We start from the raw sequence: 15960 nt of genomic DNA on the forward strand, positions 1-15960 counted from the left end.
AGGAGCTCTAGAAACACTTCTCACAAAAGGGACAGACCTCTGAGGGAAGGGACGTTTTGCTGTTCACCATTTCTACTTTGGATGGCCTAGAGCATGGCATATGGCTGGAGCTCAGCAGGCACCTTGGACAATGACACGATCTTAAAGTGGCTAAACTGAAAGACAGAAGAAGCCTCCAAATACAAAAGGCCTACATAGCTAAAAGCATTTGGAAAAAGAAAAACAAAATTATGGTCCTTAGCACCTAATTTCTGCACTAATTGTAAAGCTACAGTAACCAAGATCATGTAATATTGATGTAAGGATAGATACAGATAAATAGAACAAAAAAAGAATTACAGAAATTCACCCCAAATCCTGTGGCCAACTGACTTTCAGAAAGGATGTAGAAGCAATTAATTCAATGTAGAAAGCATAGTTTTTTCAACAAATGATTCTGGGACAATTGGATATTCACATGCAAAAAAAATGATGTTCTTACCTAACATCATATGCAAAATTAAGTTAAATTGGATGACAGATCTAAATGAAAGCAGTAAACTATGAAACTTCTTGAAAAAAACATAGGATTTTGAGTTAGGCAAATATTTCTTAAATAGAAACCAAAAATTGCAGATTATGAAAGAAAGAACTGTTAAGTTAGGCTTCATCAAATATTTAAAAATTTGTACTTCAATAGATAGTGTCTATAAAATGAAAAGGTAAGTCAGAGACTGTAAGACAACCATCAAAGGGCTTGAATCCTGAGTAGATAAATAACTCTTTCACCTAACAAAATAAAGAGATAACCCAATTAAATAAGGGTAAAAGATTTTAACAGACACTTTCCCATCTGAGATCTGTGGATGATAGCAAGTAAATTAAAAGAAGTTCAGCACAATACATTTTTAGGGAAATGAAAAAACAAACCTACATGGAAAATATTATAGATACATTAAAACTGGCTAAAATAAAAAGAATAACAATACCAAGTACTGGTGAGTATGCAGAGCAATGGGAACTTTATACATTTCTAGTGGAAATGTAAAAGGGTACATCACTTTGAAAAATACTTCGGCAGATTCACAGTGTTGAACATATACTTATGTTCATATCCCCCACTAGTACGACTCCTAGGACTTATTAAGAAAAGTTAATAATATCTACCTAGATATTTGTATGAACAAGTTCCTAGTAGTTATTTTGTGATAGCTTTAGGCTGGAAATAGCTCAATACCTATGAACAAGTGAATAGATAAACAAACTTCTGTATAGTCATACAATGAAATACTTCTCAAACAGTAAAAATGGAGTAACTACTGATACACACAGCAATATCAATGTGTCTCAAAAGTATTATGTTAAGTGAAAAAGAACATACATAAGTAAACTACATGTTGTATGAACTAATTTATATAAAGTTCCAGAAAAAAACTACACTGATAAAAACAGATCAGTTATTGTCAAGAGCCAGAGGATGTGAAGAGGGACACCGGTGGTCCTTTGTGGATGATGATAATGTCCTGTGTCATGATCATGGCAGTGTTGTCATGACAACCCACATTTGCTAAAGTGATGACTTCTATTGCATATAAATTGTATCTTAGCAAATCTGACGAGAAAAGTAAAAATATACACAATCTATATGAAAGAAACCATAAAATTTTGTTGAAGAACAAAAAAGGTGATGAATAAATACATAGATCATTCTCCTTGAAAATATTTCAATTCTCCCCAAATTAATCTTTAAATTTATTGTACTTTAATTTTTTTTAATTTTCAGGGTTTATTTTTTAATTATATTTTATTGATTATGCTATTACAGCTCTCCAAATATTTCCCTCTTTGCCCCCCTCCCCCCAGCATTCCCTACTCCCTTAGGCAATCCCCACACTATTGTTCACATCAATGGTTCATGTGTATAAGTTTTTTGGCTACTCCATTTCCTATACTGTACTTTACACCTCCATAGCTATTCTATAACTACATATTTGTACTTCTTAATCCCCTCATTCCTTCACATGTGTCCCACACACCCTGCCCCCACCCGGCAACCATCAAAATGCTCTCCATATCTGTGATTCTATCTCTGCTCTTCTTGTTTGCTTATTTATTGCCATTTTATTGTTCATAGTTTTGATCTTTTTAAAAATGAGTTCCTTTAACATTTCATATAATAATGGTTTGGTGGTGACGAACTCCTTTAGTTTTTTCTTATCTGGGAAGCTCTTTATCTGCCCTTTGATTCTAAATGATAACTTTCCTGGATAGAGCAATCTTGGCTATAGGTCACTGTTTTCCATGACTTTAAACATTTCTTGCCAATCCCTTATAGCCTGCCAAATTTCTTTTGAGAAATCAGCTGACAGTCTTACGAGAATTCCACTGGAGGTAACTAACTGCTTTCCTCTTGCTGCTTTTAAGATTTTCTTTAACTTTTGACATTTTAAATATGATGTGTCTTAGAGTGGGCCTCTTTTTGCATGCATCTTGTTTGGGACTCTTTGTGCTTCCTGGACTTGCATGCCCATTTACTTCACCAAGTTAGGGAAGTTTTCTTTTATTATTTTTTCAGATAGATTTCTAATTTCTTACTCGTTCTCTTCTCCTTCTGGAACTCCTATGATGCAAATGTTGAAATGCTTGAAGTTGTCTAAGAAACTGCTTATCCTTTACAAAATTTTTTTTTCTTCTTGTTCCAATTGGTTGTTTTTTGCTTCCTTATATTCCAAATCGTCGATTTGATTCTCAGCTTCATCTGCTTTACTCTTGATTTCCTGTAAATTGTTCTTTATTTCAATTAGTGTACCCCTCATTTCTGACTGAATATTTTTTATGCTGTTGAAGTCCTCACTAAGTTCCTTGAGTATCCTTAAAACAAATGTTTTGAACTCTGAACTTGATAGATTGCTTATCTCCATTTTGTTATAGGTCTTTTTATGGAGTTTTGTTCTGTTCTTCCATTTGGGCCACATTTCTTTATTTCCTCATTTTGGCTGTCTCCCTGTGTTTGTTTCTATGTACTAGGTAGAGCTGCTTGACTCCATGTCTTGGTAGTGTGGCCTAATGTAGTAGATGTCCTGTAGGGTCCAATGGGATAGCCTTTCCTATCACCCAAGCTGGGTACTCCAGGTGCACCCTTCATGTGGGCTGAGCAAACCCTCCTCTTGTAGTTGAGCCTTGATTTCTGTTGGCAGGTCAATGAGAACTATTTACCTAGGCCAGTCAACTGCAAGGACTGGCTGTGACCAATGACCACCAACATCTGTCCTCCGTGGAGGCTCAGCTGTGCATGGGTAGGTGATGGTGCTCTGACGCAGTCTGTAGCAGTATACTGGATACTCTAGGCTCAGGCCCAGGTGGTGCAGGCCACTGTCAGCTTGTACCTGCGGTCTGCCTTGGGCTACCCTGCATGAGCGATAAAACAATTTTAGATGGCTGTTACTTGTGCTGGGCTTGGAGATTCCCAGGTCAAGCCAAGCTATAACCCTGGGCCCACTTAGAAAGAAATATGGAGTCTGGAGGCTCATTGAGGCCAGTTGTCGCTTGTTTGAGAGAATTTAGGAAGTTAGGAATCATGAGCCAAGACCAGCTATTCGTGTGGAAAAGTCACTCTTAACAGCTTGGGTGGGCCATAAGTCTGGTGGGACAGAGTCTCAGTGTATCTCCGGGGTGGAGAAAACAGTGTCTGCCAGGTTGACGGAGTCTCAGATACGGCACTTGCCTGCTGGCTCTGTTGCTCTGTGGGGGGAAGGTTCAGAAAAGGGACAATGACCTCTTCTTGCCTCTCTGGGAGAATGCTGTCCCCCACCTCTTGCCTTGATGCCAGGCACTTCGGTTCCTCTCTATATGCCACTAGTGCCTTTCAAGCTGATAACCTGGTGCTAGAGCTTAGAGGGGGTGAGTCTGATTAAGTCTGTGTGTAGGATATTTAAGAAGGACTGCTTGGAACTCCAGTTTCTTCTGCCAACTCAATCCCCACTGGTTTTGGCAGCCAGAAGTTATGGGGACTTATTTTCCTGACATTGGAACGCTGGGCTGGGAAGCCTGCTATAGGCCTGTGACTCCTTGCTGCCGAGATATCCCTCCCAAATTTTTATTCACCACACGTGGGTGTGGGACCAGTCCATTCCATGTCTCTGCCCCTCCTACCAGTCTAGATGGATGTGATTTCTTTAATTCTGCAGTTGTCAGACTTCCATTTAACTCAGTTTTTGATGGTTCTGAGTGATGGTTGTTCTATGTTTTAGTTGCAATTTTGATGTGATTGTGCAAGGAGGTGAGCCATGTTTACCTATGCTGCCACTTTATTGTACTTTTAAATTCCCGAAGGAATTGGGGTGGTTTTAAGAAAAAATCTTCGTTAGATTTTAAAGCCGCAGAAGATCAGTGTCACTGAACTTTTGAAATCTCAGGTTTTTTCTGTCAATGTATCTTTTCTCTTTTTGCAACAGAAAACATAGTAAGTAGGAAAATCAGATTTTACTTTGAATCTCTGTAATTAAACCAATTTGGTACTGAATTATAAGCAGATCAGTTTTTTTCAGAGTAGGACACTATTCACAGGTCCATGAATACAAGGAAAGGCACATGAAAGGGCGTTTCAATTTATGAAGAAAAAGTGTTGGGGTAATTCTTGTAACTACTATCTCATATCACACAAAGTGGTGAACCTATGTGAATTACAGATATAAGTATTAAACAGTATTAAGTATATAAGATATTACAGAAGCAAATATGACACATTTTTAAAATCTTGAGATGAAAAATATTTTTGTGAGTTTTATAAAACCTAGAAATCATAAAGGAAAATTTTGACATATTTAAAATTTTATAAAATTATAAAACTTCTTCAGGACAAAATATAATATTACAAACTAAAAATATCAACAAATGAGACAAAATATTAACATATGTAATATATAACCTATGTAATATATAACCTATGTAATATATTAGCATACCTATTTTCGTTCAGCATGGTTTTGAAAAAAATGACTGAATAACAGCAGCACTGGTAAGGCATATCCAGGCATTTGTAGAAAAGAAAAACAAATAATTAATAACCAATGAAAATGTTCAAATATACTAAAATTATAGTAATGCAAATTAAAACAGGAATGAAACCTTTTTATATTTAAATTGGGAGAATGTCAAATGTTTATAATGTCTAGTGCATAATGTACTGAATTAAAGTGAAAAAATGACATGTGAATAGTTTTATTTAGATATGTAATGCAATTGTAATTGTGTTACAGCTTCTGAAGTCTGCCCTCACTTTTTGGCTCATCATGCCCTTGTCTTCATCTGTAAAGACCGCCACATCACAGCTCTCTGGTTGTTCTTCCATAGGCACATACTCCTCTGCACAGCAGGAAAGGTTTTCTGATTTTCAAGAACTTATCTAATTTGATTGAGGCACTGGGGCCACCCAGATTATCCAGGGTAACCTCCCATCTCAAGATCATTTACTTAATCACATTTTCAAAGTCTCCTTCTCCATGTAAAGAGACAGGTTCCAGGTTCCAGGGATTACACACGGACAGCTCTGTTTCTGTTGGCATAAAATAGTCGAGAACCAAATAGGTCTCCCATGCATGTCATGGGGATCTGCTCCGTTAGACAAAAGGCCATGGAAGATCTGTTGCCATGGATCTTCCCTACATAACCACAGACCTATTTTTGGCTTCTGCTGAGATGGCTGAGGGGATCTGAGTCACACACAACATCTCATCAAACCACCTCTCTATGACTGAATACTCTGGTGTTTTGCTACTTCTGAGGCTCTAGCAAAAAGTTGTACAGCCACACTCTTAGTCTCTCTATAGAGCACACTCGCCTGACAGTGGGTCTTCTAATTTTACCATCTTTTTCAACCAGAATAGGCTCAAACTTCTCCAAATGATCACGTCTTGATTTATTTTGCCTTACAATTTCACCCTCAGTTTATCTCTTTTTTCTCACATTTTACTGTAAGCAGCAAAAATAAACCAGCTGCAACATCATCACCTAGAAATCTCCTTAGTGTATATCCAGAAAGTTCTGCTTTCCACATAACTGCAGAAAAGGATTTGGTTGTAATTTTTGTCACTGTGTAGTGAGAATCCTCTTCCTCCAGTTTTCTAAAACATGTTCTTATTTCCTTCTGAGCCCTAAGCAGTCACACCTTGAAACCTCCATATTTGTGCTGTTCAGGATGATTTTGTATTTTCTGAGACAACAAAGGTTGTTGTTCTCATGTTCGTCCCTCTTGCTGAGTCCTCACTAGGGCTTCACCACCCACATTCTACAAACTGCTCAATCTAGGATTTTTTAACCATTCAAGCTAAAATTCTTCCAGCCTCTTCTCTCTGCCCATAGCCGCTGCCACATTTTTAGGAAAGCTTTATAGCCATAAGCCCTTTTAAGAACCAAAGTCTTTATTATTTCCATATTGCTGCCATAAGAATTGACTACAAATATGTCTTAAAACAACCCAATTTCTCATCTTATAATAATATCAGTTAGAATTCTGACATAACCTCACTGGGGATAAAATCAAGTTTTTAGCAGAGCTTCATTCCTTTCTGGAGGCTGTAGGAGACAATCTGCTTCCTTGATTTTCCCACCTTCTTATGGTCCCCCACATTCCCTAGTCCCTGCTCCATCTGCAGAGCCAGCGATATGGCACCTCTCTGACTGGTCCTCCAGAGTCACTGCTTCCTCCTTCCACAGCCAGGAGAGGCTCTCCACTTTTAAAGGCCTCTGGGAGTGTATTCAGACCATCCAGGGGATCCAGGGTAATCTCCCCCATCTCAAAGTCCCTCGTTTAATCACATCTGTAAAATCTACTTGCCGTGTGAGATAACAGATTGTAGGTTCCAGGAATTAGGATGTAGACAACTTTGAGGAGCTATCATTCTACCAACCACAATACTGTAAATTAACAACAACAACAACAACATATTGGCATTATAAATCTTACTGCTCACATTAAAAGCAAGTAAAATCTTATTCTTACTTCTTTTCCTCTTGGTCTTTTCTGAAGTGGAGCTGTTTTCAGAATCCATAGCACCTGCAAAATAACAGGTGGTGATGAGAAAACAGAAATGAATACATAAAAGTTACATATTTTAGGGTAATTAAAACTACAGGAGGCTTGAGTTTATAAGGGTGTTTGAGTTGTTTCTCTATTTATTTATTTATTTTTATTTTTATTATTTTGAGAATTTTAAAATTGTTGTTGAGTTCCTGAAACTTACTAAAATTGAAGCATTAGTTCTGCATTGGCCCCGGGTCTTCCTTTACTTCTCAGTAGCATTTTGAAAAATACTTTTACATACTTTGTACTCAGAGGTAGAAACCAGTATCATATCCCGTTTAGATCTTATGATTATTATGAGGACATTGGTGTGAAAGTTTGTACAAAATCACTGTATAAACCTGTGACATGCTGGAGGACCGACTTCCATCAAAAATACGTGCTGGGTTGGTGGATTCAAAGATGGCTGCAGAGTAGGCGGATGCTACACTCAACTCCTCCCAGCCCCAATCAACCAGAATAACCAAGCTGAACTGAAATATCATAACCAAAGATTTATAGAAGAAGTCACATAGCGATTGGTAAGAAGGGCAGAGATGTGAAAAGGGCTAGACTCTGCATCCAGGCCCAGCAGCAGCCAGAGCGATATTGTGGCTGCAAACCTCTTTTTCCCCGAGGAGCATGAGGTCTCAATCCCACATAGGGATCCCTAGCCCAAAGCAAGACAAATGGTAAAAGGAGCCTGCATGGTATCTGGTGGTGAAAATCAGTGGGGAAGCAGTCTGGGGAGACCCAGACACTGCCCTTTCAGGGAGGAGCATTCCTCTTATTATAGCACCAGCCTGCGGAGTGCAATGCCTGGCTGCTGGTGAACCCAATCAGCTGTCCTTGGGTCCTGAAGAGGGACAGTCACCATTGACTTTTGTGGTCCTCTTTTCCTGGGGAGATTCTTGGTGGAAATCCAGACAATGACCAACCTGTGCGGTTTTGGAAAGAGGGCTCATCTCCCTGTCCTTGAGCACATAGCCGACACCACCTCCTACATGTTAAATGACTGGGCTGGCACCATCCTGCTGAGTTCAGTGGTGCAAAGGGACCAGAGAGCTGCAGAGCTGGGACTTTCAGACTGTGTGTCCTGGGAAGCTTTCATCCAGGAATCAAATGAGTTGAGGTTAGGGTGTGTGGCTACAGCACAGGGTTGGGGTAGAGCCACTTATATTTCCTGTGTGAACTCAGTGGGCACTACATAAGGATGGGCAAGAAGTGGCCATCCTGTAGGCTTGTGGGCACCACTCCCAATGGGAGACTGTTTGGATTAGCCCTGCCAAGTCCCAGATCATCTGCTCCTCAGTTCTGGGAGGCGAAGGGAGAGTGGCTGGGACTTCAAAGAGTAAGTCCTTTGGAGGCCACTGTCTGGGACAAGGACAAAGTACTTAGTCCCCTCTGTGGGTTGGGCTGGAAACACCCTTACTGAGATGATCTTTCAATCTGTTGCCCTGATTCTGGGGCAGTTTAGCTTGCTCCTACAGATGGTTGGTTGTACCCAATCTAAGCCTACAGCAAGCCCCTCCAAGAGAAACTAGAGTTGGAGACTCTGGCAGAGACTGAGTGCTTTGGCTCTGACTGTGTGATCCTCAAGTAGATGACTCACTAGCCCTATCCTTTTAACCTGGGTTGCTATTAACTACTGAGCTCACTACATGTGGAAGAGTTTGTGCTCAGTCTGGGGCAACATTATAATCTTTCTTCAGAAGGCTCTGGAGAGAGACCAGGCTACTTCACGGGGAGCTGGCATACCTGAGAGGTAAAGGCAAATCTCAGGGAACCTCAGTCCTTTTACATATCTACCCTCAGCTCCATGTTGGGGAAAGCTGATCCTTTTACACAGATTGGTCCCTCCCTTGCACATCCAGGTCCAGCCACAAACAATAAACAATGTAGTAGCTCCAGACAGGTAGCCCAAGGCCACTTACACACATATATCTGAAATAGACCTGTGCCTGAACCCTGCTCAAGNTCTGGAGAGAGACCAGGCTACTTCATGGGGAGCTGGCGTACTTGAGAGGTAAAGGCAAATCTCAGGGAACCTCAGTCCTTTTACATATCTACCCTCAGCTCCATGTTGGGGAAAGCTGATCCTTTTACACAGATTGGTCCCTCCCTTGCACATCCAGGTCCAGCCACAAACAATAAACAATGTAGTAGCTCCAGACAGGTAGCCCAAGGCCACTTACACACATATATCTGAAATAGACCTGTGCCTGAACCCTGCTCAAGGGGACCTAGAATCAGTGCAGCCTGTTATGGGCTTCAGACCATGTCAGAGCTTGACCCAAGTAGCCACATAAGTGGCGCACACAAGAAGATTCTGGCAGGCAACAGACTTTTCTGGGAACAACTGCCCCTCAGGGGCAGCCCTTGAACAGCGTCCCCTACTTGGTACTCAAGGCTTACCTTTACAGTCAGCCAGCCTGAAGGTATAACTCTACCCGCAAGAGGGCCAACATTATTCAAGACCAACTATTGTACTACAGGATGGTGTGCATAATCTGCAAAAAACACTCCTGGAGCATGCAACTCATGTAATCAGGAAGAGTGTGACACTGAGCTCAATAATACACCTCCATTATAAAGACTTCATGACAAGTTTGGAAGTCATGGTAGATCTTCCTAAAACACAGAGCCAAAATGGGGAGACAATGAAATATGCTACAAGTGAAAGTAAAGAGAAACCCCTAGAAAAAGAATTAAATGAAATGGAAGCAAACAAAATACCAGATGCAGAGTTTAAAGCAGTGGTTGTAAGAATTTTCAAGGACCCTAGGGAAGAATAAATGATTTTGGTAAGAGCTTAAACAAAGAGATAGTAAGCATTAAAAAGGAAATATAAGCCATAAAAAAGAAGCAGTCAGAAATGAAGACTAAAATGTTTGAAATGAATATACTAGAAGGAATCAACAGCAGGTCAGATGAAGTAGAGGACTGAATCAACGATTTAGAGGACAAGATAACAATAAGCACCAAACAGTGCACCAAAAAGAAATTAAAATTTTAAAAAATGAGGAAAGGCTAACATCAAGTGTAACAACATCCACATCATTGAGATACCAGGAGAAAAGAGTGAGGGAAAAATAGAGAACCTGTTCAGAAATAATGGCTGAAATCTTCCCTAACTTGGTGAAGAAAAAGTAACACAAAATCAGGAAGTACAGAGAGTCCCAATCAGATTGAAACCAAAGAGACCCAAATCAAGACACATCATAATTAAAATGCCAAAGGTTAGAGACAAAGAGAGAATCTTAAAGGCAGCAAGGGAGAGACAGTTTTAGCTATCTACAAGGAAGTTCCTATAAAGCTTCTAGGTGACTTCTCAACATAAATGCTTCAGGCCAAAAAGGATTGGCATGAAATACTCAAAATAATGAAAAGCAAGGACCTGCAACAAAGACTACTCTATCCAGCAAGGCTATCATTTAAAATTGAAGGTGATATACAGAGCTTTCAAGACAAAATAAAAGCCTGAAAGAAATTCATTACTACCAAATTAATATAGCAAGAGATGTTAAAAGGCCTTCTATAAGAAGGGAAAAAAGGGAGCAATGTAGGTATAAAGAATAAAATGGCAGAGTAAGTACCTATTTCATAGCAATACAATCTTAGTATGGGGTTCTAGCACCTCACTGTTATGAATTGCTAGGTGTTCTGGACAAAGAAAAAAGTCAGCAGGGCAGCAACAACGTGAAATGTCACACTGGATTGAATAGGTTTAAGTGATATTTACAGAACACTTTATCCCAAAGCAGCAGAACATACAGTCTTCTGAAATGCACCTGGAACAGTCTCAAAGATGGACCACATGTTAGGACACAAAATAAATCTTAACAAATTCAAGAAAATGGAAATCATATCAAGCATCTTCTCTGACCACAGTGGTATGAAACTAGAAATCAACCACAACTACAACCCCCACTGCCCCTGACAAACATTCAAACACATGGAGGTTAAAGCACATGTTCTTAAATGATAAATGGGTTAACGATGAGGTCAGGGAAGAAAGCAGTCCTGGGAGGGAAGTTCAGAGCGTTGTAGGTCTACCTCAAGAAGCAAGAAAAATCTCAAATAAACAATACAGCCCTGTACCTGAAAGAACTAGGAAAGGAACAACAAAGTCCAGAGTAAGTAGAACGAAAGAAACAATAAAGATGACAGCAAAAATAAAGGACACAGAGACAAAAAAACAAAAACAAAACAAAAAACAAAACAAAAAACAAAACAAAAGATCAGTGAAACCAAAAGCAGAATCTCTGAAAAGATAAACAAGAGTGACAACTGGGCTCATCAAGAAAAACAGAGAGAGGACCCAAACAAGAAAATTCAGAAATAAAAGAGAAGTGACAACTGACACCATAGATTGTCAGAAAATACTATGAACAACTATATGCCAATAAATTGGACAATCTGAGTGAAATAGATAAATTCCTAGAAACATATAACCTTCCAAAATTAAATGAAGAAGAATCAGAAAACCTGAATAGACTGTTTACAATGAATGAAACTGAAGCAATAATCAAAATAGTCCCAGCAAATAAAAGTTCTGGACTAGATGGCTTCATAGGTGAATTTTGCCAAACATTCAAAGGAGAACTAACACCCATTCTTCTCAAACTACTACAAAAAATTCAAGAGAAGGAAAGACTTTCAAACTCTTTTTAACAAGGCCAATATCATCCCAATTCCAAAACTAGATAAAGACACTTTGTAGGCCAATATTCTCAATGAACGTAAACACTAAAATCCTCAACTAAATATTAGCAAGCCAAATCCTTGGGACTTATTCCAGGGATGCAAAGTTGGTACAATATTTGCAAATCAATAAATGTAATACATCACATAAACAAAATGAAGGGAAAAAATCACAAGATATATCAAAAGATTCAATAAAATCCAGTACCCATTTATGATAAAAATTCTCAGTAAAATGGGAATAGAGAGGTCATACTTCAACATAATAAAAACTGTATATGACAAAACCACAGCCAATATCACACCTCATGTGCAAAGACTACAAGTATTTTCCGTAGGATCATGAACCTGACTGGGATGTCTGCTTTCACTGCTCTTGTTCTACATGGCACTGTAAGTCCCAGCCACAGCATCAGGTAAGAGAAAGAAATAAAATGCAGCTGAATTAGAAAGAAAGAAGTAAAATGGTCATTATTTGAAGATGACATATTATATACAGAAAACACTAAATATTCCACACAAAACCCTGTAAATCTAACAAACAAATTCAGAAAAGTAGCAGGATACAAAGTTAATATGCAGAATTAGGTGGTATTTTTAAATGCCAATATTGAATTATTAGAAAGAGAAATAAAAAAATCATTCCCATTTACTATCTCAACCAAAGGTACCTAGGAGAAATTGAACCAAGGAGGTAAGAGACCAGTACTCAGACAGTTATAGAACATCGAAGAAAGAACTTGGGAAAGATACAAATAAGTGGAAGCATATATCATGTTTATGGGTTGGAAGAATTAATGTCATTAAAATGCCCACACTACCCAAAGCAATCTATAGATTCAATGCAATTCCTATTTAAATACCAGTGGCATATTTCACAAATCTAGAACAAATATTTCAAAAACTTAAATGGAACCAAAAAAGATCTCAAATAGCCTGAGCATTCTTGAGAAAGTAGAACAAAGTTGGAGGCATCATAATATCTGATGTCAAACTATACTACAAGCCTCTTGTAATACAAAGAGCCTAGTACTGGCATAAGAAAAGGCATATAGATCAGTAGAACAGAGCAGAGGGCCCAGAAATCAACCCACACTTTTATGGTCAATTAATATTTGACAAAGGAGGTATGGGCATCCAATGGAGTAAAGACAGTTTCTTCAATAAATGGCATTGGGAAACTTAGACTAGTATGTGCAAAAAAAGTAAAACTAGACCACCAACTTACACTATACACAAGGATAAACTCAGAATGCGTAAAAGACTTAAATGTAAGTTGCAAAACCATAAAAATCTTAGAATAAAACATAGACAATAAAATCTCAGACATCTTTCATTGCAGTATTTTTGACAATGTATCACCTTAAACAAGAGAAACAAAGGAAGAAATAAACAAATGAGACTACAATCTCAAAAGCTTCTGCACAACAAAAGAAACCATCAACAAAGTGAACAGGGAACCCACTGCATGAGAGAACATATTTGCCAATGATACATCAGATAAGGAGTTAATTTTCAAAATACATAGCAGTGGCCTCCAACCTTCTTGGCTCCAGTGACTGGGTTCATGGAAGACTGTTTTTCTGTGAACAGGGTGGGGGTGGAAGAGGGGCTGAAACTCAGGTGGTCATGAAGCTTTGCTCTCTCGCCCACCACTGTGACAGGTGGCAGTGCCAGGTGGCAGAGCTCAGGTGGTAAAGGTAATGAGAGCTTTACTCACTCACCAGTGGCTCACCTCCTGCTGTGTGGCCCGGCTTCTAACAGGCTACAGACTGGTACTGGTTTGTGGCCCAGGGGTTAGGGACCCCTGACATAAAGAACTTATACAATGCAACACCATGAAGACAACAATCCAACTTTAAAATGGGCAAAGGATCTGAATAGGCACTTCTCCAAAGAGGACATACGGATGGCCTACAGACATAAGAAAAAATGCTCAGTGTCACTAATCATCAGAGAGATGCAAATTAAAACCACAATGAGATATCATCTCACACCAGTTAGAATGACTGTCAGTAAATCAACAAACAAATGCTGGTGAGGATGTGGAGAAAAGGGAATAATTTTGCACTGTTGGTGGGAACGCAGACTGGTGCAGCCACTGTGGAACACAGTAGGAGGTTTCCTCAAAAAATTAAAAATGAAATTGCCCTTTGACCCAATAATCCCACATCTGGGAGTATAGTCTAAGAATCCTGTAACAGTAATTCAAAAGAATTTTGAAGAATTCAAAAGAATTCAGAAGAATTCAAAAGAATATATACACTCCTATGTTCACTACATTGTTATTTATAATAGCCAAGAAGAGTGGATAAAAAAGCTGTGATACATTTATATGATGGAATACTATGTGGCTGTAAAAAAATAAGGAAATTTGAGAGAGGAAAATGGCTGCGGAGTAGGACGGATCGGCTCCAGTTCTCCTACACCTGGGAGAAAATCCTGGCAGATTTACAGAAGAACAGCACAATCAATTCCCCAACCAACAATCTCCCAGCCTTTATGAAAATAAGAGACCAGAGACAGTGACGAACCAGACAGCTAGAGGTCGTTGGGGTCTCAGGGATGCGAGTAAGGATGGAGGCGGCCAGACCGGCGGCAGCCATTAGCCGGCGCGTAAAGACCTTGGAGCCACGGCTGCCGCAGTGGTTGGAGCCCAGAGGCTTCCTTCCATCTGTGCCCAGCGACAGGGGCATCTGCCACAGAGAACTCATCGGGAGCCCGGCAACCCTGAGAAAAGTCAAGGGCAGCGGCAGCGGTGGCGGCGACAGTGGCGGGAGGGCAGTCATTGGCCAGCGCATAAAGACTTTGGAGCCTTGGCTGCCTCAGCGGTCAGGGCCCAGAGGCTTCCCCCTGCGCCCAGCGACAGGGGCGTCTGACACAGAGGACTCCTTGGGACCCCGGCACCTGTGAGTAAAGACAAAAGCGGCAGCAGCAGGGCCGGCTGCCCTCGGCCAGCCCAAAACAGCCCAAAACGCTGTGTTAGGGGTGTAGAGGCTTCCGTCTGTGGCCAGTGCCACGGAGGACTCATAGGGAGCCCAGCACCCAGTGGAGCATTGGGTGGGCTGCAGGGTCCCTGGAAGAGCTGGCTCCCTCCCTCACCATCTAGGCGGGGCTGGGTGGCAGAGACCTGTCTGCCTAGATGTGCAGGGAGGGTGGCAAGGACAGAGGGCCGTGTTCAGTTGCAATCTCTGTGGTCGCCAGCCCACCAGCCTGCCAGCCCAGGAAATTTGAGAGGAGCATTGTCCTAACCAGTCAGGTTGGGGATTGGGCTGGGCTGAGAGGCACGCTTTCTGGAGAAGTTTTTACTGGAAAGTGGACTGAGGTGTTCTCCTATGAAGGCAGCTTGACTTGCTTCTCACCCAGCCACAGGACTGGGAAGGATCAGTACCAGATCCTGTGGGACCAAGGCAGCCTGTCGGGTGGGCAGGCGCCCACACCCCAGTCTGGTAGCCTGGCTGGTGGGCGGGTGTGCGCCTGGGCCTACAACCCAGCCCACAGAGGGGTCCCGCCGAAACCAGGAAAACCGGATTGGACAGTTTGAAACCAACGAGGAAGGAGTTTTTTTTGTTGTTGTTGTTTTTTTACTTTTATTTTTAAACTTTTTTCAGTAATCGTATATATTTTTTAATTTTATTGTTGCTGTATCTTTCAGTACTCTGTTCCTCTCCTTTCTTTTTTCCTGTTTTAGTCCTTCTTTATTTCACCCCAAACTTATTGCTTTTTCCTCACTTCTCTTGCCCCTTTTTTGTGTGTTTGTTTGTTTGTTGCTTTCTATACCACTGTAAATACTTCACAACACATCTCTCGGGTCTTAGCCCACTTTACAGGTTCCTGAATTCTATTACTGTAGTGATTAACTCTACTTGCTCACACGCTACGTCTATTTACTATTCTTTACTCTCACCTTACCTCAAAATCTGACCACCCGCAACCTCACTGCTTTCTAGATACAACTCACAAGCCTTCCCTCCCCAACAAGAGACTTATCTTTGGTCTATCCTTTCCTAGAGGTGGCAAATTGGGTTGAAGATTACAGTTAACACTATATAGAGCCTAAAGATCTTCTATCTCTTCTCTACTGGCTTTGACTGTAAATATCATAAAGTACTCTCCTGCTGTCATAAACCATTTTGCCTCCCCCTCCAGCTGATCACACACACACAAAGAAAGGAGTAGGTGGAAGCAGAGAACATCAAGATACCTGCAGGAGACTG

At 40.5% G+C, this 15960-nt stretch overlaps 1 protein-coding gene across 1 annotated transcript in view; it reads right to left on the reverse strand.

The window, feature by feature from the left end:
* LOC118999171 (nuclear body protein SP140-like protein) overlaps window positions 1-15960 on the reverse strand; it is a 61333-nt gene that overhangs the window by 17343 nt on the left and 28030 nt on the right. Inside the window, 1 exon segment of the mRNA XM_037063570.1 lies at window positions 6980-7033. Within this exon segment, the coding sequence (XP_036919465.1) occupies window positions 6980-7033 (54 nt within the window).

This window comes from Sturnira hondurensis, unplaced genomic scaffold (assembly GCF_014824575.4).
Source record: "Sturnira hondurensis isolate 20B ecotype Veracruz unplaced genomic scaffold, ASM1482457v3 Scaffold0014615, whole genome shotgun sequence".
In the NCBI taxonomy this organism is placed as follows: domain Eukaryota; kingdom Metazoa; phylum Chordata; class Mammalia; order Chiroptera; family Phyllostomidae; genus Sturnira; species Sturnira hondurensis.